At 38.8% G+C, this 24,968-nt stretch overlaps 1 protein-coding gene across 8 annotated transcripts; it reads left to right on the forward strand.

The window, feature by feature from the left end:
- Positions 1 to 2,730: 2,730 nt before the first annotated feature.
- Positions 2,731 to 24,944, forward strand: LOC103712844 (GBF-interacting protein 1-like). 8 transcript variants are annotated; one of them, XM_026806844.2, is made up of 10 exons: positions 2,731 to 3,059; positions 4,323 to 4,366; positions 5,463 to 5,562; positions 6,170 to 6,299; positions 8,811 to 9,412; positions 20,537 to 20,915; positions 21,513 to 21,822; positions 22,244 to 22,399; positions 22,946 to 23,449; positions 24,079 to 24,944. In XM_026806844.2, the coding sequence occupies exons 1-10, from the start codon at positions 2,900 to 2,902 to the stop codon at positions 24,379 to 24,381; spliced, it is 2,688 nt and encodes an 895-aa protein (XP_026662645.2). In that variant the 5' UTR covers positions 2,731 to 2,899; the 3' UTR covers positions 24,382 to 24,944. The 8 variants fall into 8 exon arrangements, with proteins under 8 accessions (XP_026662645.2, XP_038982739.1, XP_008797741.2 ...); XM_039126811.1 differs by having other exon boundaries at positions 21,513 to 21,789; positions 22,238 to 22,399; XM_008799519.4 differs by having other exon boundaries at positions 21,516 to 21,822; positions 22,238 to 22,399.
- Positions 24,945 to 24,968: the final 24 nt, after the last annotated feature.

A 24,968-nucleotide genomic window follows, 5' to 3' on the forward strand; every position in this document is an offset into this window, starting at 1 on the left:
ACTAAATCAGCAATCAAGAAAAGCATCCGATCATGGCGCATTTGAAAAGAAATATTTTAATCACCCGATCAGTGGATATGGAAAGAGCTCAACCATTCGTTCGTGAATCGCACGATCCTAACCAAGTAGATTCACACTCTCTTTTTATAAATACCAAGCATGGTGGTCCTCGAGAAATGTCAAGAAATTAGAATATCATACTCTCATACTTCTATATTTCTTTCATCTCTCATATTTTCTCTTAAAACTCTGTCTGACTTAAGCATCGAAGGGTCTCTAATTGGATATGTTTTGGCAACCCTTTGATCATTTTTTGTAATTACATATTAGCTTCAGCGTCATGCAATGCTCTTCTAATCCAACCAAGCAAAATAGCTCGCCTGTCAGCTCGTCCATCCATTGGGTCAAGTCTTGAGCAATAACATCATGCTTTCATACTTTCATCTCTCGTTCCTTTCAAAACTTTGTATGATATAAACATCGGAGGATTTCCAACCAGACATGTTGGGACGTTCTCCTAAATATTTTTTTGTGGTTGTAAGCTCCAGAGCCATACGATGCTCCTCCAATCCAACCAAGCAAAGCAGCTCACCTGTCATCTCGTCTATCCATCAAATTGGATTTTGAGCAACAACGACACCGACCAAATTATTCATGATATTTGGTCTTCGTGCAAATACTTCATATGGTCAATTTTGTGTATAAATTAAGAACAGTTGATCAAATCGTGGAATTGTTTCTTGTTGGTATGCTAAGATAGTTTATTCTAAGTTACAATAAAAAAAATGCAAATTGTTGCGATTTTTGATGCTAATTAAAGAGATGATGTGTGTGTGCAATATAATGGCCGATAACATCTCTATACCATTATCTTTCTATGGGTATGATGAAGTCATTGCAACTTTGCAATTCTCCTATCACACCACATGTCATGGTTCAATGCACTCTTTATGTTATCTAATGCACAAAGCAAGCAACAATTTAAAAGCATGTTTGGTTGAGGAGAGTAGGATGTTGGAATAGGGCTGGAAATAAGTAACTCTCATTTCAGTAATTTAGTTCAAGGAAATCCATCTCCCAGTTCAATTATAAAGAAAATGGAAATATGCTCCAATCTCTCAAAATTCAATTCGAACTTTTACTTAGCATTCAAATCCCATTTCAATTTTGATTTCGAATCCATTCACGAGTAAAATGCATCGGAAAATATGATCATTCTGATTTCAATTCCGAGCACGAACCAAATACACTCTAATTATTATCTTATTTTGCTTACATGGCAGGATCGAAGATCCTGTGATAGTACAGTAAACCTAAGCACAGTGTTCCACAGCCAATCAACAAAATAAGGACACGTGTTACTGAGCAAAATAGTATAGGTCCCACATCAATGAATTAACTTGTATGGCTTTTGACCCATTATTAATGGGAATAGCCCCCTTATCCACTTAGACTGATATCTCAATTATTAAAACCAGAAACACTCATCATGCCATCTACTCCACAATGATCACTACCTCAGCAGCCTGAGAGAAGTATAGTATCGCTGCCGTTTTTTTCCATGAAAACAGTGCAATCTTTATCATTCAAGACATGCTATACAATCAAATTAAGGCTCTACTATAAAAAGTTTAAGTAATAACAAACTGAATCAAGATGATGATACCAGAAAGTGCCTCACTTTCCAAGTCCACCATAAGGCGGCAATGCATGAACATTAGACAATGGAATTGAGCATGCAGTTGCCCAAAAAAAAAAATAAATTTAGATATCTGCGTATCTAATAAGTGGGGCATTTTTATTGGATATGAAAAAAAGGGGACCTATAGCACTTTAGAAAAAGTTCATTTTGAAGTGGCCCCATGGATGTTGCTTTGGGGATCAGCAGACTTTGTTGGCAAGGTAACAATGCCATTCTGTACGGATTTTCACTTGCCTGCAGTGAGAAAAAGAAACGAAGGGGCTTCATTAACAAATAGTATTTGATGCTGGATGTTATACTGAAGTTACAAAGAGAAAACTATGTTTGTTTTTTCTATAAGGTTATATAACACCCATCCAATAAAAAATCATTGAGTAAAATTGGATAAACATATAGCAAGAAATGTGTGTAAAACTATTCAAAAGGGATATGCAAGTTAAATAGAAATTTGACAAAATTAAAAGTTGCAATAATATATTTTACTAGATCACACAAATTGTAGAATTTTTTCAGGAAGAGTCGCGTAATATTTTTTTTAAAAAAGAAAACATGTAATATTTTTTTAAACACATCTTGCACATATAATTATACTTTGATGTAAAATAAATTTTTCTATAGAATAAATTTTAGTATATATTTTTGAGAAAAAAATAATTTTAGCTTCTATGATCAATAAGTTTAATATAAAAAGAATGAACATTTAGAAATATTGCCTTTCTCCACTGTTCTAAAAGTATATAATTTAGAGATTGAACACAAACTCAAATTTTTATGCTGTAACACCATCAATTAATTTTAGTCGAATTCGGCTTAAACAAGTAGATGCAAAATACATGTATGCATGTTGTTATTTTGTTACCATAAATTTTGTTATAAAATTACATATTTTTATTATTTTTTTATACATGTCGTATTTTTATTGTATTATTTTGATGGACCAATGGATTGTCTCAAGAAAGCCTAAAGAAGCCCTCGCCCACCTCTCTGCCCCAATGATGCCACAAAAACACCCTCTTTTTGTTCTTATGGAATAAAAAATTGAAAGAAGCCAGGACTGCATATTTTTATCAAGTCTCCCCCTTTGCGCTCCCTCTCTCTCAGCAAACCCCCAAAAGTCTCATTTTCTCCTCCCGTTTCCTCTAGACCTCCTCTTCTCCCCATCGCCGCCGTCCCCTCTGCCTCTCTCCGCCTCCTAAGATGAGCGGCGGTCTTAGGGTTTCGATCCCCTCCAACGTCCGGAAGACGATCCAGAACATCAAGGAGATCGCCGGCAACCACAGCGACGAGGAGGTGTACGCAATGCTGAAAGACTGCTCTATGGATCCCAACGAGACTGCTCAGAGGCTCCTCCTCCAAGGTCCCCCCCTCTCCTCCCACTTCCCCAATCCCAAACCCCTTTATCTAGGTTTATTTGGTCTCTGCTCTTTGTTTCTTCGCTCGAATCGTCGGTCTGTTCGATTTCGATGCAGGCTTCTGTTGTTTTGATAGGAGATGGCAGTCATTACGTGAATCGAGGCATTCCCTGTTGGGTTTCTGGGGTTGTAGGAGATTGATGCCTTTTCACTTTTTTTAACACGTTTTTTATCGTTTATTTTCGGTTTCCAGAACGAGATTTGGAGGTTTTGGTGCGTATATTTTGTTGGTCTATCGAGGGTTTTATCTGCTTATACTGAAAGTCCTGATCTTGATAGGATCGCGGCTGATCTTAGTGGTCTGGGAGGAAAAGCGAGACCTTTTTGGAGTTTGGGTCATCGAGCAGTGTTCGTCAGCTATCCATCTTCATCTTTGTTTAGTTTATTATACCTTTTTATATAGGCAAGAGCCAATCCTGTTAACATCAATGGCTGTTTAGAGATGCTTAGCGTAAGCTGATTTCAATGGCAGATCTGTTAACTCTCGTGCCATGGAACGAACAGTGCAGCTTTGTTATGCATATGCCATTGGTTTGATGGCTGTGATCGAATACTGCTGGCTGTTTTATATACTGTTTTTCTTCATGAATTTGAACTGGTTGAAGTTGCTGGACTAGTTAGGTAAATTGTGGATTTGATAGTGCTTGTACTTTTCTCAGGGAGTCTTGCTGCTACCCACGACTGGTTGATGAACAAAGTATTGCTATATCAAATATATTAGATTTTAGATTGTCTAGGGATTCATCTCTTTAAGATTTGCTATTCAACTCAGGTCATGAAAGTGTCATATTGGAATAGGTGAAGTTACCTAAGTGGTGATGGATAGGCATATCTTGATCTATGCACCTCTTATTCTGTTCTTAATTTTATTCACATAATCTACCCTTTTGCCTTTTATTCTTTGAATACGGTCAGTCAATGTTCTTGACTGTAAGGGACTTTTTACTATTGTGCGTACACGTGTGGGTAATCATGTGTTATATTCCCTCCTTCCCTCCCCCCCACCCCCCTTTCTCTCTCTCTTGCTTTCTTGCTGTCACCTTACACATATATAGTTATATGTATGCATTTTTTGCATAAATATTTGTGCATCTGCCTTTATGTGTACATGCATTCATGTGCGTATGCATGTGCATTTGTATGTCTGTGCCTGCATGCTGCTCAAAATCTGGTATAATTAGGTGGTAACGGGTGCAATGCCTTTTCAGATACCTTTCACGAGGTCAAGAGGAAGCGCGATAAGAGAAAAGAGGTATTTCATTGTTATTTTGCTTGCATTTATTTAATTTTAATTCTGTAATTTCTTTTCATTCTCATTAGGACTGCTGAGTAAGTATTTTTCATGGAACAAGTTTTCAATTTCTGTTTGTATCACCTTTTTTTTGGTTGTACTCAAGGAATTAAAATCCTTTCTAAATTCAGAGAATAAGATTATCAAGGTCAATGCCATTGTATATAACATTGTATTTCTATGAATATGCATGCCATTTTTCTATACTATTCATACCATGGCAATAATTCTGTAGGCGACTAGATGTGAATTTCTCTTTCAAATGTGTGCATGTGTGAATAGTGTCCTAAGCAAAATCAATCCGGATCATGAAATGAAAAACAAACTGCAAACTGATATCCGATTTTAATTTGTTTCTCTTTCCAAAACGAAAAAAAATCCTCAGGTCCATTACTAAGTGTTTGATTCTTTAAACCTGACCGTGCCTCTTATGTCTGTTTTGTGCTATTCCTGCTTTCTTCCATTGTCTTGCTTTGAGCACTATTCTTCTTCTCAATGGCACTGATCTTTAATGATGAACTACTCCAATGCCAAATTTTGATGTGATACAAATATGGGCTTAAAATTCTAGGATTTTGAAGTTGAGATCTCTCATCAAGAGGAAGTTGTATAATATCTTGCTCTTAGGATTATAAACAGATAAAATTGGCATTTTTGTAAAGTATTTGTAATAAAATGATCCTGATGATGTAGTGTTGAGTATGCAGAAACATCAGCTTTTTAATAAATGATAGTAGTCAGCTTTTGTTGACTGATCCTAAAATTATATTTTTAGTATGCAAAAACATACATACTTCTTGTGTTGTACAACTTTCTGGAGGACAGATAGGGCAATTCTAATTTTCAGACTTCATCTGTTAAGTGTATATTTATTGTTTCATTTTACAACTCTTTCAAATAAACTTGTTTGACCCTTTGATTATATTTGATGGCTGATTTGGTCGTAATTTTTAATACTCATGGCTAAGGTGTTGTGAGATATCCAATTACAAACTATTTGGATTTATTCTTTGCTTGAAATTGTATTTTAATCATTTTACTTTGTGATTCTTTGCAGAACATCAGAGACCCTGCTGATTCTAGGTGGAGGCAGGGAGTGCAGGGGCGAGGAGGTAGGAGTGGTCGAGGAAACTATTCTTCACGCTATGCATCTGATGGTATGTGCCTACACCTATAATATGAAGCTTGAGTTCACCAGGCCATGCAGATGGCTCTTGGTGACACTCCATGCTCTTGTAGGTTGTGCTTTGTTGAATTTACTAATTGATATTTTTTCAGTTTGTTTGTTTTGCTTTTTATGATGTACTGAGTAGGGTCCACTAAATGGTTGTTACTTCAAAGTTTTAACTTTTACTATTTAGGATGTATGTGGATGCTTCTGATTCTTGTTCAGCTGAATGATCTGAGACTGCCAGTAACACGAACTTGCTTACTAGGTCTGAAAGTCTCTGTTCATCGTCAATGAGAGCTCAATTTTCGCACTATACATCATGCTCTCTCTCTCTCTTGTAATTTTATTCTAATTGCGTTAACTATGTCATGTTGTGTATTTTATTTGTCTTAAATTTTCTATCTTGTATTGTAATTTGCAAACGTTATTACCATCCCTGCGATGTGTCATTTTATAGCACATGCATTATTGTGTTTGCTTAGGTACATTAGGCATTATAAGTAGCATATGTTAACTAATTTTATGTGCAAGACTACTTCTTTATCATTTTCTCTATTAGATATAAATCATACATATTGCTTACCTCCTTGCAGATATTGTTGGGGGAAGGAATGTTACTTCTAGAAAGGAGAATGGAGTAAATCAAGGCACAGACAGTGGCAATAAATCTTCTTCATCTGCTAATCCAGATACTGAGAACAAATCTTCAATCTCCATTTCAAGGTATCTGATTTGCACTGTTGTTAGTTGGCCACATACTTTATCACTATAACAATCTATAATTCTAATCATGGTTCGCCGAACAGGCCTATACCGGCCGGTTCGGCCAGCTAACGGTACGGCAGAGCTGTGGAAACCGGTACGGGCCGGTTTTGTACCCGAGACGAAGAAGACGAAAAGGAGAGAGAGAGCGCGGGGAAGAGAGGGAGGAGACCTGTGGCCGCCATCGGAGAGCCGCGGAGGGGCGCCGGATGCTCGGGCCGGGGGGGGGGGGGCGGTGGAGGCCGAGGCCGTGTTCTCCGCCACGCCCCCGCGGGCTCCACCGCCCTCTCTTGGCCTCCTCCGCCCCTCCGTGGCTCTCTGATGGCGGCCACAGGTCTTCCCTCTTCTCCGCGCTCTTTCTCGTTCTCTTCTTCTGGAGCCGGGTAAGAGCTGGCCGGTTCGTACCAGCCGGTTTCGGTACGAACCAGAACCATATCGGTACGGTAGGCGACTGGTACGCCTACCGGTATTGGTACGGCGAATCTTGATTCTAATATTAGAATGTGATTGGTTGATTTTGTTTATGTTGACAAAATTAATATCAGCCTATGGATACACTTTACTTATGCATGATAAGTTAACATATATGCTATGCTATACCATCACTTGCTGCCGTTGCAGATACGTGTTGCTTTTAGCCGTTTGTGTCGTTCTTGATTAATCATGATACTGTCACTAAGTGGGAAGTGTATAGTATTCTCATGTCTTTGCAAACTTCTTTGATGTTTAAGTAGGTGGTTTGGCAATATGAATTTGTCATGTCTCCTGGTTTTAGAAGCAGCAGGCATTGGCTTCCTTACTCTCTTTTGATTTTGTTTTTAAGAGAAGTAAATTACCATTACTATGGTTAAGCTACAAGTAGATTGGTATCATGCATTGCAAATTGAAGCCTCCATAAGTTGATGTAAATGTTGTCGCAATTCTTAACTTGCTATTTACCTTCTGTAGTTTCTTAATCATCAGAACAGAGTCAGAACCATCTAACAAGCTTTGTGTTAAGTAGTCAACTATCTGTGAGTTACTTTTGAATCCTACCTTGCTTTGGGGTGCTTATATATGATAAGTGCAGAAATTTTTCTGACACAAAGTTAAGGCCTTATTATATCTTATCTTGATAAGATTGTTGGATACAAAGTTTAAGGCCTTTTTTTTTTGGACAATGAACAGTTTTTTCATGTGACTGCTATCAGTTAATTATTTCTCAATAATGTAAATCAGGCTTCTTTCGTATATTTTGGATTTATCTTTCATCGAGTATAATTTCCGTAGATTTCTATATATTATTTATTATATATTATAATTATAATAAGAGGAGACGGGATGGGCATGCTAAAGCCGGACTCGAAACCAGTGAAGCCACTATAATTACATTTTTGGTTTCCCACTTAGAAAGGAAAGCATTGAAGAGAGACCTTGAAAGTACTAACACCGGTGATGGGATTTGATAACCTGCAGGACCCACACACATTTAATGAGTGATAGAGAGCGGACACTATGTGTGTGTGAGAGAGATCTGGAAAGTCCTGAAACTCCTCTTTACTCTCTCTCCTAATTCTTGATAGGCATGTGCCATCTGCAGATTACTAGCTTGTGTTTGGTTCCAGCATCAATCTGGATTGGTTGGCCAACATGTTATCACTTATTGGAAAATGGTTAGGGTGTGAGTCCAACTTTGTGCTACGGATATAAGGACAAGTTTCACTCATGATTATTTCATCGGACTGCACATATGCAAAATGCACTATAGTATAATTTTGTTTTCCACTGTTTATAATAGGGATTGGGATGTTCCTATTTTTCAAACCCAATCCCAAAATGATCCTCTTTTTTTTTCTAAAAATACATACGGCAGCTGCTTGTAGATTATTAAGACAAGATTGTCGCTGTTATTCAACCAATTATTGATTTGATCAATTGCCATTTGTTCAACAATGACCATACTTTAGTTTTACTGTTATTATATCTCAAATTATTTAGATGAATGATTAATTTATGTCTCTTCTTTTCTTTAATAATAAAAAAATAGAGACTATAATGAAAGCTAAATAAATGACAATTAACCAAATCAGTCATTAGTTGACGTATAGGGAAAAAGGGACATAAAACCCTTTACGAGTTTTGTGCATCACTGCCTTAAGTACCATGATTTTAGTATATGCCAAATGGATTGTAGAAGTATTCTTAATTGGTTATAATTCATAATGATAATACTGTACATATGCAATTTGGATTGTATGTATAGGTTCTTTTTCGATGGTGATAATTTTAGTGCTTCACTGCCTTAATTACCATGATATCATCTTTTTTAGATCGGGTTCTTTACTTTTTACCTTTTTTTAATTCTTGTGATCATTTGATTTCTTGCGTTTTCTGTTGAGTGCTCAATTAAAGATGAAAAAGATGCTTGTTTTTTTTTGTGTATTCTGTATGTAGGCATCACCGTATATTTTTTTCGTGCTTGACACTTTTCAGCTCTATACCTGGCCTGGCCAATGGTCCCAGCAATGTGGATCACCCTATTTCATCTCAGGGATGTTTGTCGCAAGTATCTGGTGTCAGTCAGATTGCTTCAAAGGAAGAAAGTTCTGCTACTGAAAACAATAAGTCGGGGAAGACTTCATTGATCTCCGATGATGTAAAAAGTGGTTCTGCATCTGGACATTCTGTACCAGGTTCAAGCCTGTCTGTACCATCCAAGGCAGTATCTGTGTCTGGGGTATATGCCTCATCATCTGACCCTGTGCTAGTGCCATCACTTGATACATGTAACTCAGGTGAAGCGGGCACTATCAAACGTGTGGTTGGAAGTCAAAGGACTGTTGTTGAAACGATGAACAAGGCTGTGCCTTGTGATATATCTGGACTTGAGTTGTTGTCTCTAAATGGAAAAGGCTCTTCTGAAATTAGTCATTATTCAGTACATGGTAAGGTGCAAAATAGATCACAAGGATCTGAAGTGAACCAGCTCTCAGATACATCACATGCTGCATCTTCATCTCTATCTGGCCATGCAGGCAGCAGACCATCATCTACTTACAGCAGCCGATCACAGCAGCTAACTGGTTCCCAAAAAGGTATTATATCCATGGCTCTAACTTGTTTGTCCGGCCATATCTCTGCATTTGTTTATATCAATTTTCACATTTTTCCACATTAGATAGTACCGAAGTTTGGTTAATTATGTGAATTTTTATCATACTATCTTGCAACCATGAGCCTTCATTTCATGCATAAACTATGTGTTTGTTTGTTATCCTAACATGTAAGTGATGAGCTCAATTTTTTTGTAGTGTTTCTACTGAGCGCTGTTTGTTGTCATATTGTCTAATATGATGGGGGCTGACATCTTCTTGGCTGTGGGTTATATCTAGCAACATGTTATTTATGAACTTGCCAAGCATATTGTGGAGCTGGATTCTTGAATTGTTTTATAATTCTAGATTTCCAGGTCATATAAACTATTAATATCAAACATTATATAATTATTCGAGGAGTCAGTTTAGAAGCAGTTGTTGAAAATTGACATTCTTTGATTTTTATTCTTAATAACTTCGAATTAATTTTTACAAGTACAGGTGGGCAGGGTACATCCATGCATGCTATAATTCTGATACAACAATTGCACATTAGGGCATAGTTATTGGATTCAGTAATACTTATTTATGTATTTTTAATTAATCTAACTCATTACTTCTCATCCATTTCTGTTTTTTGTGGGCACCTATAATTCTGACCCACATACATGAGAACTGGGCTTTTGATCATATGACAATAAAAGGGAAATAAGAACCATGATGAGGGCAGGAAAGAGAGTGGGAGATTGACCTATGTTATGATGTAGAATTATTAACCAGTAATTGCTTCCATCTCTTCTCTCTCCACTCAACGTGCTCCTGAACCTCTTTGCCATCCCTGAACGAACCACCCCTCCTCAACCTCATAGCTGACATGTTCCTTGATTGGACAGTCTATTGCCTGCTCCCTCAGTGTCTTCCATATCTCCTTCCACACCACCATCTCATTTGCCATATCCAATTATATATTTGGAGCCATCTACTGCAGGCTACAATCGATGCAGATAATTTCCCCTTACCGGACCTCTCGGTGTCGCCATCTGCTGCCCCTAGCTCTCCCATAACATGCTCATTGCCACCTCTCTTGACTAACCTAACTCCATGTTTATCATGAGCAAGCTGTACACTATCACCACTTCAATGCCACCCTCTTGAACATTGCACCTCAAGAAGCCCTCCGTGCATGGGTCAAATCCACTAGCCTCTGTCTTTATGGTGGGCTTTCTTTTTGTTGTCGCCTTGTAGCCTCGTGCTTGGGTGCTGGGCTTGGCTAGACCATCATCTGCCGATGTCAATGGTGCATGTGTTGTTTGTAGAGCTGATCATGGGCTGGGCCTCGGGCCTAAATTCTATTCATTTTTAATCAGACTTTGGGCTGGGCCTATGTAAAATTTGATATTTTTAGTGCCCAAGCCCGACTCATGATTAGCTATGGTTGTTTGGGTCACAAAGCCCATTGGACCAGGGTGGTGTTTGCGGTGGTTTTGGAGGGGCAAGGTTAATTGTTGCTTTGGTCGATGTCGACAATGGACTAGGTGTCAGAGATAGTTGTCGGATACGGGTTGCGAGCAGTGGTGAGGGTTAGGTCTTAGAAATCAAAATCTTGGTGGCATTGATGGAGGCATTTATGAGTCACCATGGGCGGAACTCGACACTATAGAGCATGCAGCATGGGTGTCGATGGTGGAGTGGTCATTGCTGGGGAAGCAATGCAAAGCTGATGGTGGAGGAGCTCGAGGTGTGTGTGGCAATGGTGAGTGTGATGGAGGCGGTGATGGCGGAGGAGATGGAGAGGGGAAGAAGATACGGTCAAGGGTGAGGGAGGGAGTTGGGTGCAAGGTAGGCTGAAGTGGACCGAACTGCCCGGTTCAGCCTGTATCGAGCCGATCCGGTGGGAAACCGGGTCGGTTCGCCTATTAGAATTGGTTTCGGCCTTGAATCGGCCAGAACGGTTTCAGAACTGACTGGAACTAGTCGGAAAAGGCCCGAACCGGACTGAACTGGTCGGAACCGTTCGGAATCGGCTGGTTCCGTTTGAACTCGGTGCCAACCATTCGGTTTGCACCGAGTCGACCCGGTTCGGAACCGGGCTCTCTCCCCCTTTGCCTTTTTTGTTAAAAAGAAGTGTTGGGAAGGCCCCCTCTTTTTTTTTAAAAAAAAGAATTGTTGTGGAGGCCTTTCTAATATTTTTTTTATAAAGTTCGTTTAGTCGTAAGACGGTTAAATGACTCCTTCTTCCTCCCAATTTGCAAAATCACACCGATTCAATGCAATTGAAAAAAGATTCAAGCCTAAATAAGATGTGCTTCCTCTCTCCTATCTCATTTTTTTTATTTTTTAAAAAATAGCTCAAAATTTGCAAAATAAGAAGAGATTATGCCAAAATTTTTTATTTGGATTTGATTTTATTATATGTTGTAGATCTTTTGATGATCTACATGATGACATAAAATTTTTTAATTTTTTGATTATGTATATTTTTTAAAAATTAAAAATATATTTTCGGATTAAAAAAGAAAAAAATAAAAATTAAAATTCAAAAAATGTAAAATCATAATTATATTTAAAGGCATGCAAGCTACTCGTCAATAAAAGTTGGTGTTCTCATTCAAGGTTTGATGCGATCATGCGCACAGTAGTTTAAGCCTAAATTTGAAAAAAATTAAAAAATAAGTAGCCATTGATGCATACCCACGGGCTTAGAAAAATATATGTAGCATTCATTGTTGGGTTCTACATGGATCTGAGCTGAAATCAAAATTTTAAAATATTTATATTTAAAAATTATTAAAAATATATAATTAATATCAAAAATATTAGAAATAGTAGTACATATTACATAATTCAGAAGTCATTTCTGAAGTAGAAATCACATTTTTCTGAATTTATGATATTTAAACATATTTTTAAATTTAAAAATTATTAAAAATATATACATAAATAAAAAATATGAAGTATTCGTATTATGTATTAGATAAATCAGATGTATTTTTTGAGGTAAAAAATATCATAATCATAATAAAATTTTGCTATTTTTAAATAATTGATAAACCTACGTACTTGATAAACCTACAGAAATGGAACCGCCAAGAAAAGAAGTTAGAGCATGATATTGGTTAGAATCATCGGCAAATGCTCTTGGGTTGGCACCATTAGAAGTGCAACTGGTGCAATACAGTTCAAGAGAGGAAGGATAACTAGGTTAAAGCAGCACTTAGCTGATAGTTATCTCGACGTATCTATGTGTTGAAAATATCCACAGAAGGTTTAGCATCTGATGAAGAAGCACTTTGCTGATTTTAGAGTACCGAAAGTAAAAATTTTCAAGAAGATAGAGGTGGATCACCGAGCGGCAGAGCCATCTTTCTATCACTCCGGAGAGTCAGAGGAGATATCTGCTCTAGATGACGAGGAGGCACAAATTCAGGCTGCCATATAGACGAGCATGAATGATCAGTGACTGTCGGATGAGGTGGCCAGGTATAAGGTTTGATTTGGGCCCTCATACTATGAATCGAGCTCCGATTTTGCGAGCAGAGTTTAGGAGGACCTCCTAAGTCAAGGAGCTCGTCAGCAATGGCGGTGGCTATATTGCATCTATATTGGGGGCTTTGGGGAGCAATCATCTAAAGAGATTTCACCAGGAGCAGCAATCCCTAATTTAGATCCATATGTTTTTTTCAGTAGAGATTCGAAGCAGCAGAGGGTTGACACAAGTTATTAGATCCTGGTTATACTTCAGCCATGTTCCGACGAATGTGGTAGACAATACGTTCTATAGGTCTACCATTTCTGCATATAGGTTGCCTCTTCTAGGCCTGAAGGGCATCTACGGTGAGCTTCTTGACAATAATGAGCTAGAAAAATGGATTGCCTCATACAAGAGCAAGTGGCCCACATGGACTGATGATGTATGATGGTTGGACCAGTTTTATCAGGCGGACCATTATCAACTTGACATATTATGATACGAAGACTTTCTTTTATAAGTCGGTTAATGTTTTTAATCAGGTACATGACACTATGTATATTCTCAAATTGGAGGAGGTGATTGATCAAGTAGAAGAGGAGAATGCCGTGCAGGTCATCACTGATAATGGGCTACAATATAAGGCCACTTAAGAGATCTTGATGGAGCAGCGACCATATATTTTTTAGATCCTGTGCTGCACATTGTATCAATCTCATGTTGATGGACATTGCAAAAATTTATAGGGTGCAGTAGATAGTGGAGACATCCCAAATCATCACTAGATATATTTATAACCATGCATGGGTCTTTTCACGGATGAGGAGGTATGTAAGGAAGATATCTTGAGATCAGGAGTTACATGGTTTGCTATCAACTATATTGCACTTGATAGCATTCTTGAGAAGAAAGCAACCCTACGTCAGATGTTTGCCAGTTTCGAGTGGCAGAAAAGTAGATATGCGAGGGTCATCACTGAAGAAAGCATTGTTGAGGACTTGATGACGAGGCAGATATTCTGGTAGCGGGCTACGACGATACTGAAGGCTATTAGACCATTGTATGAAGTGTTTCGAGTCGTGGATAGCGAGAGGTGCCCTCAGATGGGCTATTTGTATCACATGATGGAGAGGGCAAAGATTTAGATTAAGGAGGTAGATTCGACGTATGTCCAGGAGTACATCGACATCATTGAGCAACGCTGGGACTACCAGATGAATAGTGACTTGCATCTAGCAGATAAGCAAGAACATTAAAAATTAGACTGTTTCTGTACTTGTACAATTGTACTAAGATAATAATGAACTTATCTGCACCATACTATCTGAACCCTCGGTTTCAATATACCATTGCTAGAATTGATATGGATGACGAACTTCTGGCCGTTCTGCATAATGTGATTTACAAGATGGAACCTGATCCAGAAATCGTGATCTTATATCTAGAAGAGATAAGTTAACTTAAGAGACATGTATAAGGTAACTGGTATCTTCTATTATTAATATATTACAATATGGTTATTTTTTACAGACCAAAATATTTAGAGAGGGTACTAATAGCTTTGGAGTCTCGGCAGCTGTCATAAAAAAGTATGAATATAGGTATATTGTATATTAGGAGAACATTTATTTAGCGTTAGATGATTACTAATATGATACTATCTTATACGTAATTTTTGTTAATATTTTTGCAGCTTAATAGTGGATTCATTTTGGTTTGTCCGCAAAAAATTTTAAGCGGCTAGCTATTCGGATCCTTTTCTAGACGGTCTTCTCAAGTGGCTGAGAGCGCAACTAGTCTACCTTCGCCCTCATCAACAGCAAGTAGAGGAACCATTTGATATAGATGCGCCTCAACAACCTTGTATATGTTCACTACAATCTGAGGTTGAGACTGAAATGCATGCAGAGGAAAGTGGAGTTAAAAGTACATAGATCAGATCTATAGTGCTTTCGTTGATGAGAATGATCCTATGATCAGATGGCTTGTGGGCCAGCAGCAGGAGCTGGAGCTTAATGAGCGAAGATTGCCTCCACGACCGGCTAGTTTCATAGCCGACGAGGTTAGGATCGATGCAGGGCAATGGACAGAGAGCAATATTTCACGCATTCTTTCAGCTGATCAACTACAACCACAGCCACAGGAGAGCCGATCACCATACGACTTCTTGTTCGAGACATTCTCTCAGAGATATGATCGAGAGATGCTAAGACGAGGCTATTATGCTACTCGGCCGATTCGGTCAAAGGAGCGACATACATCCTTCCAACATAGCTAGACAATGAGTGGCACAAAGGGTAAGCGGACAATGAGTGGCATGAAGGATAAGCAGGTAGCGAGTGGCACGAAGGGTAAGAAGGCAGCCGCCTAGCACACCAAAAAAATAAAAGGCACTTGTAGCCCCAATGGAGAGTGGAGGAGCCAGTTCACTCAGATTTGGAGACCAGGAGCAATAATTCTGATGGTCATGAATCTGCTGGCCATGGAGGGAGTGGAGGACATGAGATTACCGTTTATAAGACAGCCGCAGGGTGGTCTTCAATTCATCGGTGAGTCCCAGTTTATGCATTCTACATAGGATAGGGACCACGGTGCACGATCTGGTGGAGCCCGCGAGGATCCGATTGCATATAGGAGACGGGCTCTTTGAGGTCATTCAGGAGGATATGATGCGGCGGCAAATGACTTCGCATGTGGAGCAAAATCTATAGACGTATCAGGCTCCGAGTCGTATACTGGATTCTATTACCCATAGCCATAGGCAGCCTACGACTCATACGGATACGGATATGGATATGGTGCGTTTGAGGCATCTTCTGGTGGCTACTATCCTATGCATCCTGGAGCATCTTACGGATCGAATTTTGCTGCCGGCTTATTCAGATGGGCCACTTCACAGCCGTTTCAATTTAATAGCCAGAGGACATTTCTTTTAAGTTAGAGATTCAGCAAGAGATTCGAGAGTATTTATAATCCGGAGCGTGTTCCTTATGGGATGAATATGCAAGACTACAATGCTGCTTGATTAGAGCGGTGGGCTGATGTGCTTCCTGACTATGCTAATGATCCGGATATCTATGAGAGGGATCGTCACTCGGCGCGATTTTAGATATCGGTATGTATGTTGTACTTTAAATATCTGTAATCGATTGTATTATTTTATATTTTTAACTCACTACTTGATTTGATGGTATTTCATGTTGCTTCTTATAGCATGTAACATCTCACTAATCATTTTATATTTTGTATCATTTTAAAACAATAAGATGCATCATTTAGGTTAAACCGAGATCGTAGAAACATCAAAAAATATTAAAAAATATTAAATTAGACTTAAAATTATTAAAAAAAGTTCAAAAGATTGATTACTAATTAAATCAACTTGAAAAACTCCAAAAAAATGTTGGGTGTACGGGTTGCCAATATAGAACTAGCACGCCCAAGCGAACCGTGTGTCTGTATGATACTGAACTGGTACCGTACCGACCCATTCGCCGATCGGTACGGATCTCGGTACCAGTTCAGCGGACTTTGGTTGAAGGCATAGTACACTGTACCATCCCGAATCGGGCGGTACAGGGTGTATTGTATCGATATCCTTTATGGATGGTGTATCTACTGACGCTCGATATGCCAAAAAAATTCTGTACCGTACCGTATCGATATTGTGCTAGTGTGGCACCGGTATGGGGTCTGGTACCGCGACAGTGAACCTTGGTTGGGGGCAATGGTGTCGAATTGATTAAGAAGCGGTTCTTGAAGGGCTTGGACTGGAACAGGAGATGCCATGGTTTTGAGAAATAAGAAGGGTGTAGGAGAAAATGCCGGGAGAAGAAAAAAGGGATAGGGGTAATTTTGTCCCATAAATTAAAATGGTCCCACCCGAATGCTTATGCCACCTCGTAATCTAACCTATAAGAGTAAACTTAATACAAGGCGTTCACTACAAAATTGATAAAAGTTATCTGGGTCAATTTGTATATAGGGATAAGGGGAGGCTTTACATGTAATATTGACAAAATATTGGGTGCAAAAATGCAAAGAACTCATTCAGCAGGTCAATTTTGTCCCATAAATTAAAATGGTCCCACCAAAATGCTTAAACAAATGCCCTAATCTAATCCCTTAAGAGTAAACTTAACCCCGAGGTGTTCACTTCAAAATAGTTAAAAGTTATCTAGGTTGATTTGTAAACAATGATACGGGGAGGCTTTACGCTTGATATTGAATATTGGATACAAAATGCAAAAAACTCATTTAAAAATATCATCTGTTTTTACGTCGCTACTATATTGCCCATATGGATGGAACACCAATAAAAACTTATTTAAGAGGAACTAGGCAAGCTTGTATGTTTCAAATGAAACCAACAATTACTATCCCATCTATAGAGAGTCGGTCTTGTGTATGAATATTCAGCCAGCCATAAATTTGGAAAATTTTACAATTGGCTTGCAACCCAACATCCATTTTTGATTTATTAATTGATCCTCATTTCATGGGCAAGTTAATTTTGGGTAGAAGAGGGATTTGCATAAAATGACAAAGACTGTGAGTTTGTGATATTGTATTTTTCATTTAGTTGTCTATGATGCAGGATATTCAAAAAGCCTCTTCGAATAATAAATATTATAGAAGAATTAGAGTTTCTTTTTATTTTACCCTATAATCTAGAATGAATAACATCTCCAGTGTCATATCTGATTGAGTTGCCTTAATTTATGTATATTTGATGACGTTGAAATCATGGTCTGCTGAACCGGCCCGTACCGGCCGATTCAGAGCATATCGGACCGGTTCGGTTTGCCTGTGGAAAACGGTTCCGGCCCGGAACCGAGCGATAAATCAGCTGAACCGATGCAAACCGGATAGGTTTGCACTAGTACAAGCCCGGTATCGAGCGAACCGGATCGGTTCGCATAGCGCGCGGGGCAATGCGCCCGCGGGGGCACGAGCCGGGAATCACATCCCGCGCGCCCGTGTGGGGTCTCCACACGGGCCTTTAACGCCACAAGGTGGCATTTAAGCCACTCTGTGGCATCTAACGCGGGCGTGCGCGCCCACGAACGTTTACCCCCCCCCCCCCCCCCCCCCCCCCTCCGCGCCCTTTTGTTCGCCGGTTTGGTACTAGTTCAAACCGGTCTGAATCGGTTCCGTACCGGTTCGGTAGGCGACCGGTACGTCTACCGGTTCCAGTATGGCGAACTTTGGTTGAATTATACTAATGGGTTCCAATTTTCTCTTCACTAAGATTCAAATTGATATAAATGTATAGTGATTAAGACTTAAGCCTTGGAAAACTCTTGGAAATAAGAAACCTCATATATGATCCCATACCTGAAGACTCCTGACATGATCTGGCACTTTCATCTGCTTCAAGATTTCATATGAACGATATCTTTGGGTGCAGTTAACAATAGACATGTGTCATCCTTTCTTGTTTTCTTCTTGGATAAAATTCGACACTTAATGACTTTGACATTCTTGTTGTCCATGCTTCTAAAAATTTTTAGTCTGTCATGGTGCTCTGCAATTGATGTCTCCAAGCAATATTGAACCACACGACTTTTAGTAAAAGTGCTTTGTTAGTCTTGACGACCTGAAAAAAATAATCTTGGAACCTCGTCATTCACTTATTTGATATCAAGTCATCTTTGGAAAACCTGAGGATTCCATTTTCTGATATAAAAATATGAGCAAACAAAGGGAACTTCATAGGTGTGCATGTGCAGGTACATGCGCATAAATGTGTTTTTTCTACAATTATGGAATTAGAGATGGTTTTGAGGGGTGGCAATTGTTTGGGTTAGGTTGGATCAATTGTCAATTCCAACAAAGGACTTGATATGTACTTCGCCCTGCCATGATGTCTGAGTTTCTTGACCTACTCTCATTGTTGGGTTTAGGCAGATGGCCCTTGTCCAAGCAACTTGACTCGAGACGAAGTTGCAGATGGTGCATCAGTTTTTGCGAGTCAAGCGATGCTCAAGTTGACAGGGCGAAGGGGATGATTGGTTTTGTAAAGAAGGAGTGCAATGGATAGATCTGGTGAGATGCTAGTTAGGTTGTAGGCCTTTGAGATTGGTGTTCCTGCATGGTCGCTGCATCTTCTTGATAGACATAGGAAAATGGACAGTGTTCGATCAGGAAAAATTTTCATTGGAGTTTTAGGGAGTGATTAGAAATATGCTTTCCTGCTTTGTTTGTATTTAAGATAAAAAAGGTTAATGGATGCACCTTTGATGGTTTAGTAAAAGGGAAATGCAGAGCAATTTCTTAGGAAATAAACAGAATGGGCAGAATTGTGATGTCACAGTCTTCAAGAAAACATGTACATCAAATAATGATAATCTAAAAACATCCAATTTACAGAACCCTAAGAACTGTTCCATTGTACACTAATTTATGCTTCTTCATATGATGATTTCACTTGTATGTGTGGTTAATGATGTTTCAAGTCTGTTCTCCTTGTGCATCCATCTTTTGGGTGCCTAGCACCATCATTCTATGATAATGGGATATTTTATTTTTCAAGGCATAGTCTCTTTAAATAGAATTGATATTATGACCTCAGAAATGAGATGACACGAGTCAGAGCTTGTATTTGTGACATTTGATGCTTATGATATTGATTCTATTGGTGTGTGTGGTGCCATGTCATTCAGTAATATCATATGCTTGATTTTTTGGGAATTAAAAACTGGCCTGTTGGGAAATAAATTTAAGGTGCATCTCAGCGTACCAGTTGCATACCTTTCTATTATGTAGTTTAGCTTTTCTGTGCCTTTTTGTACTTGGTATTGGCATAGTGATGTGCCAGGAGCATAATACTTGATACCTTAAAGGCACTTATACTTGAAGTCGATATTCCAACTGAAATGCCTTAGCTTACTTGGTTATTAGTGGGTTGGTTTGGAATTTATTAGCCGGTCTAGGCAATACCTGCTTCTCTAATAATAAGGGGTGCCAAAGGTGTGTCACCTCTTTTCGCCATGAAGAGCAAAACATTGTAGCAAGGCTTTATTGGACTACTATCATTTAGTAATTGGAGTCATATAAATCAATTGAACTTGCAACACCGTTTCATAACCATTAAAAGAATTTACAAAGGATGTTAGTTGGAAATTAAAATGAATCATTAATTCAAATAACACAAACCTTGACCACCTCAGGAATTTTTAAAGGTTTTGATCCTTTGCAAATTGTTCACGCCCATCAACTTGGTCAGTATGGACAACCTGATGCTTTACAACACCTCAAATAGTTTGTCTACGTATTTTATTTTATGTATCACTGTCTTTTAGTTAGACCTGTGGATTTCATCTGACTGTAATAATCATTTTGAAGCCTTTTCCTTATGCAAATCGGGTCAGCTAAAGAGCAAACTTCAAGTTAAGAGCTCTGTCAGTGGATTGAGCAATTTTTTATACTTTTAAACAACAATTCCGAGAAAGATTCATCAAATGCAACTATCTAGTTGATTCTGGCATATGCTTCCATCATTTGTTAGTGCATAGTGATATGTCATCGCTTTGTCGATAGATCATTTCTGCATGCATTTAGTATATGCAATTTAAATGTTTAAGCTCTATGTTATAATTTGTCAAGTGTGGTGGTTATCAAAGATTGCTTGATAATGCACATTTTTCATTCAGCAGTTGTTGCTAATAAAGAGTGGAAACCAAAATCAACACATAGAAATTCTGCTCAAGCATCCGGAACACCTGGTACTTCTGATGTATCTACTGTGGTGGAAGCTGTTTCTGAGTCACTGCCGGTGTTATCAGAAGATACTGCTTTAAAGCTGGAAAAGAAGCTAGATGAACTGCAGTTATTGGACAGACAACATGTCATCATTCCAAACCATCTTCAAGTTCCAGAGTCTGAGAGGCATGGGTTGAGTTTTGGAAGCTTTGAATCCAGTTTTAACCTCAGCATGGGTTCTGCTAACGGTCCTGCAAGTGATAAGAGCACTGCACCACCACTCGAGTCATCTCAAGAGATTAAGGAAAACATTGAGGATCCTTCTTCAAGGTTAGATACATCAGTTGAAATTTTTTTCATTAAGTTCATTACATTAATGCAGTTCTATTCATACCCATATATACTTGCCTACTTATCAAATTTTTCAAAGCCGATGCTTCCAAAAAATGTTTTAAATATCTGTTTGCCTCATTTTAATTGTTGTTTAATACTGCATACTGGTGCTATATATATATTTCCATGTTGTGGCAGAGACAAAAGTCACTGTGATGTACGGTCTGTCAGCCTTGACCTTTTCTATCTCTGCAGTGTTCTGTCTGTTAGCTAAGATACTTTGCATGATCGCATTCAAATTATTGTAAGATGCTTCTATACAGTCAAATCTGATCTATATTGGTCAGTTTATAAATTCTGTCCCATAAAGCTACTTTCTCTCTCTCTCTCTCTCTCTCTCTCTCTGATGGGTGAGTTGATATTCTCATAAAAAACTATGAATTCTGAACTTTTGTTGATGTGCACTGTTTTATCATCAAGATACTGTACATTCATATAATGTACTTATTTTTTTTTAAGAAAATGATGGATAAGTTCATTTTTCTTTTCTTGTTAGGTTTTCTTATTTGTTTCTTTTCCCTCTTGTGAGCGCAGCAGTTGTGATGCATCCCCAACTTCTCAAGAAGTCGACTATCCAGATCATCCCCAGTCACCAATTCAGATGCCAGAAAATTTTTCATGTAGGGAAGCTGACATTCCTTCCAGTGTCCCTGCAGCACCAGAATATGATCAATCCAAAGAAACTGCTGCTTTGGCTCCAGAAGGTCCTCAGTACTCAGTTGTTCATACTGCACCAAGTTATTCAGCATTTGGGTTGGTACCACAAATGCTTGGCAGCCAACTAGTACCATTTGAAAGCTCTGAGTCTCAGGCACGTGATACCACTCACCTCCCAAGCTTTGTGGTATGTTTTCTACTTTCAGGACTATTATGCTTATTTTAAGTTTAAAATTATTCATTGGATTGTAGCTCAAGTGACTGCTGTATTTTATGTTATAACAACATGTAATTTGTACAACGTGTAATCTGTTACTTTGATGGTCATTGCTCCATAGCATAGTTGCTGCTGTAAAGTAATATTGGGTAGTGGCCATAGGATGTGTCTGCAAACAAAAATTCCAGAAATGGGGGCATCTATAGCATCTTGTCTACTATTTTCTCTTCAAGCTGTTCCATTCATTATTGTTAGCTCTGTTTCTGGACCAATTAATTTTATTATAAATCAGCCCGGATAGGAACTGGGATGGGTATTCCAATTGTATTGTATTGTATTTGGAGTTCATTCTAGGAATATGAAAAACTAATATTCTTTTGTTTAGGTCCAGCAACCTTTCGATCCATCCTCGAGCTACTATACCCAATTTTATCGACCTACTGCTGATGCTGAGGGCCGCTTCTCTCCTTTTCTTGCACCTGGTGCCGCTAAGTATAATGGCAATATTGCAGTCCTACCTGCTCAGACTGGCCAGGCTCCTCAAGAGGTTCACATCAAACTCTGCTTTGTTGAGCTGCTTGTTTAATGGAATAATCAAAACATTCTTCTTTCACATGCTGTCATGATCTTGTTTAATCATAACTAGAATATTTTACCCATCTATTTGGGACTGATTTTAGGACTGCTTTACCTCCTTCCTTTCTTTTCAATTTGAAATATATGTTTGCTTGGATCCTGCTAAATTTTTTAGCTTATTGTATCATAAGATTAACTATTAGATTGATTTTTAAGTTTTTAAGTGAAATTTTGTTTTCTACCAAAGGCACTCAATTAAGGCCTTCAATCTTGCTTTGAAATTAAACCTGAAAAAAGGGGCCAACTTATAGAGTTTTGAATTTGAAGAAATTGATAGTATTTTGTTTTATTTTGAGATGCTGCCTTTCTTTTGTGCTCTGTGATTATTTTTTAATTACATACTAGCAACATTTTCACCATTTTCTGTTTACCTTCTGGATGAAATTTCTTATTTTATGTGCTTCATATACTTGTGTTCTAAATAAAATACTTACATTATTATATATTGCGACTCCAGAGTGGGAACTCTATGGTCTTATCAACAGCTGGGTCTACTTCTCTTGCTACTCAAACTGCTGGGGTTATGCCGAGTTCTGTTGCCGTTCCCCAGCAACCAGTTCCCATTTTCCGGCAGCCTGCTGGTGTACATATATCACATTATCCCCCCAACTATATTCCGTATAGTCAATATTTCTCCCCGTACTATGTACCACCCCCTGCCGTTCACCATTTTCTAAGCAATGCTGCTTTCCCTCAGCAACCTCCAACAGGCAGTGTATATCCTCCTCCTGGTGCTGCAGCAGCTGCCACCCCTGTCAAGTACTCTCTTTCTCAATACAAGCCTGGTACCAACGCCGGTAATTCAGCCCTTGTTGGGATGCCGACTGGCTATGGAACATATAGCTCGAGTCCAGCTGGCTACACTCCTAATCCTGCTGTGGGCAGTGGCAACTCAACTGGCAATGAGGATCTCACGGGATCTCAGTTCAAGGAAAATAATGTGTATATGCCTGGGCAGCAGGTACCTTTCTTTCCTTTTACTCGAACTTCATGTTTGGCACTTTCTTCACTCTTTTGATGCAAAAACACCATTGTATAGCTGTTATTTTAGATGATCAAAAACCTTAAAAATCTGATTCACTTTCTGGTGCATCCTGGCATGTCCACTGGAGCCATAGTGCTCAGATAAAAATGGTACCTGGGATGCCACCACAGTTCACTCGTGTACCAGGATGTTTCAACTGTGCTGGTTGGTGCCAGTCACGATGGACAGGGGTGGTTGCAGCCTGACACCTGGGACAATACAACATTTTTTTTAAAAAAAATCTTTCCCCCCTTTCATTCATGCTATTAATGATTGTCTTGGTTTGTCCCAGCCCATCCGCTATTGTACCGACCAGGACCAAACTGGGATAAGAATTGGTTTCCTTTTATTGTTTACAGAATTGATATGAATACCACCAATATGACTCATTATTTAATTTTTTTTTTTTTTTTGATATTGAACTTGTTATGTTGTCAATATGTTCCTCACTTTACATATGAGAAGCATGTCTGGTTACGATGCTGTGATTGCTATTTTTCCAATGTTTGGTCATCCTAGATTTATGATCTATTTCTATTAGTTATATTTGATTATTTGCTGTCCAGCAGACCGAAGGTTCAGCTGTCTGGATTCCTGCAGCTGCTGGGCGAGACATTTCCAGTCTTCAAGCCAGTTCATTCTACAGCTTTCCTTCACAGGGACCACACATGACATTCACACCCACACAAGCTGGCCATGGTGCCTTTAGTGGACTTTACCACCCCACCCCAACTGTCGCTGCAGCTGCTGTTCATCCACTACTCCAGCAGTCCCAGACTGTGGCTGGTGCTGTTGAGATGGTGGGCCCACCTTCTGGTGTTTATCAACAGCCACAACGAGCACAGATCAATTGGACTAATACTTATTGAAGAGGGGAAATCAAATCCTTGTTAACGGTAGCCTCTTAAAAAGCAAAGTAGATATTCTGATGCTGTGAAGTTTGGAGGCTACTGTTGGTTTCAGGCAGAACATTTTCACAATTGTGTCATAGTGCAGCCTGATCAAAGAGTGTAAATATATAGATATATCTACAGGATGGGCAAGCTGCAGGGAAGGCTTCAGGATTCCAGTTTGCTTTGAGAGTTTGAGATTAATTGTGGAGGTTCACCTGTGACTGATACTGACCATTTTTAAGCTAGTAGAGAGGTCTGCGCAGGTTCCTTTTCTTTGCTTGTTTGCTGCTCGTTCTTTATCATTTGCCCTTCTCTCCCTTGATCTTTTTAAATTATTCAGTGGTGAAAGGCGTGATTTTCTTTTCTTGTATCAATCCCTTCAGATGAGGTTATAGTAATGGGAAAGGTAAGATTTTAAGTTAGTGGGTTTTTCATTCTTTTCACTGCCTTGACTGTAAAGTGAATTTTGATAGTATATGAGGATGTATTGCAACTGTTGTATCTGGCGTAATAGAAGCAGCAGCACATCCCTTTCTGTTTCCTTTCTGTTGCAATTAAATAAC

The sequence above is a fragment of the Phoenix dactylifera genome, chromosome 1, assembly GCF_009389715.1.
Source record: "Phoenix dactylifera cultivar Barhee BC4 chromosome 1, palm_55x_up_171113_PBpolish2nd_filt_p, whole genome shotgun sequence".
NCBI classification, from domain to species: domain Eukaryota; kingdom Viridiplantae; phylum Streptophyta; class Magnoliopsida; order Arecales; family Arecaceae; genus Phoenix; species Phoenix dactylifera.

What these genes read in the sequence shown, in the direction of transcription:
- LOC103712844 (XM_008799517.4), top strand. Translation starts at nt 2,900, where the DNA reads ATGAGCGGCGGTCTTAGGGTTTCGATCCCCTCCAACGTCCGGAAGACG. An exon ending in TTCACGCTATGCATCTGATG is followed by an intron (nt 5,563 to 6,169) that starts GTATGTGCCTAC and finishes ACCTCCTTGCAG; the next exon opens with ATATTGTTGGGGGAAGGAAT. An exon ending in ATTGAGGATCCTTCTTCAAG is followed by an intron (nt 20,916 to 21,512) that starts GTTAGATACATC and finishes TTGTGAGCGCAG; the next exon opens with CAGTTGTGATGCATCCCCAA.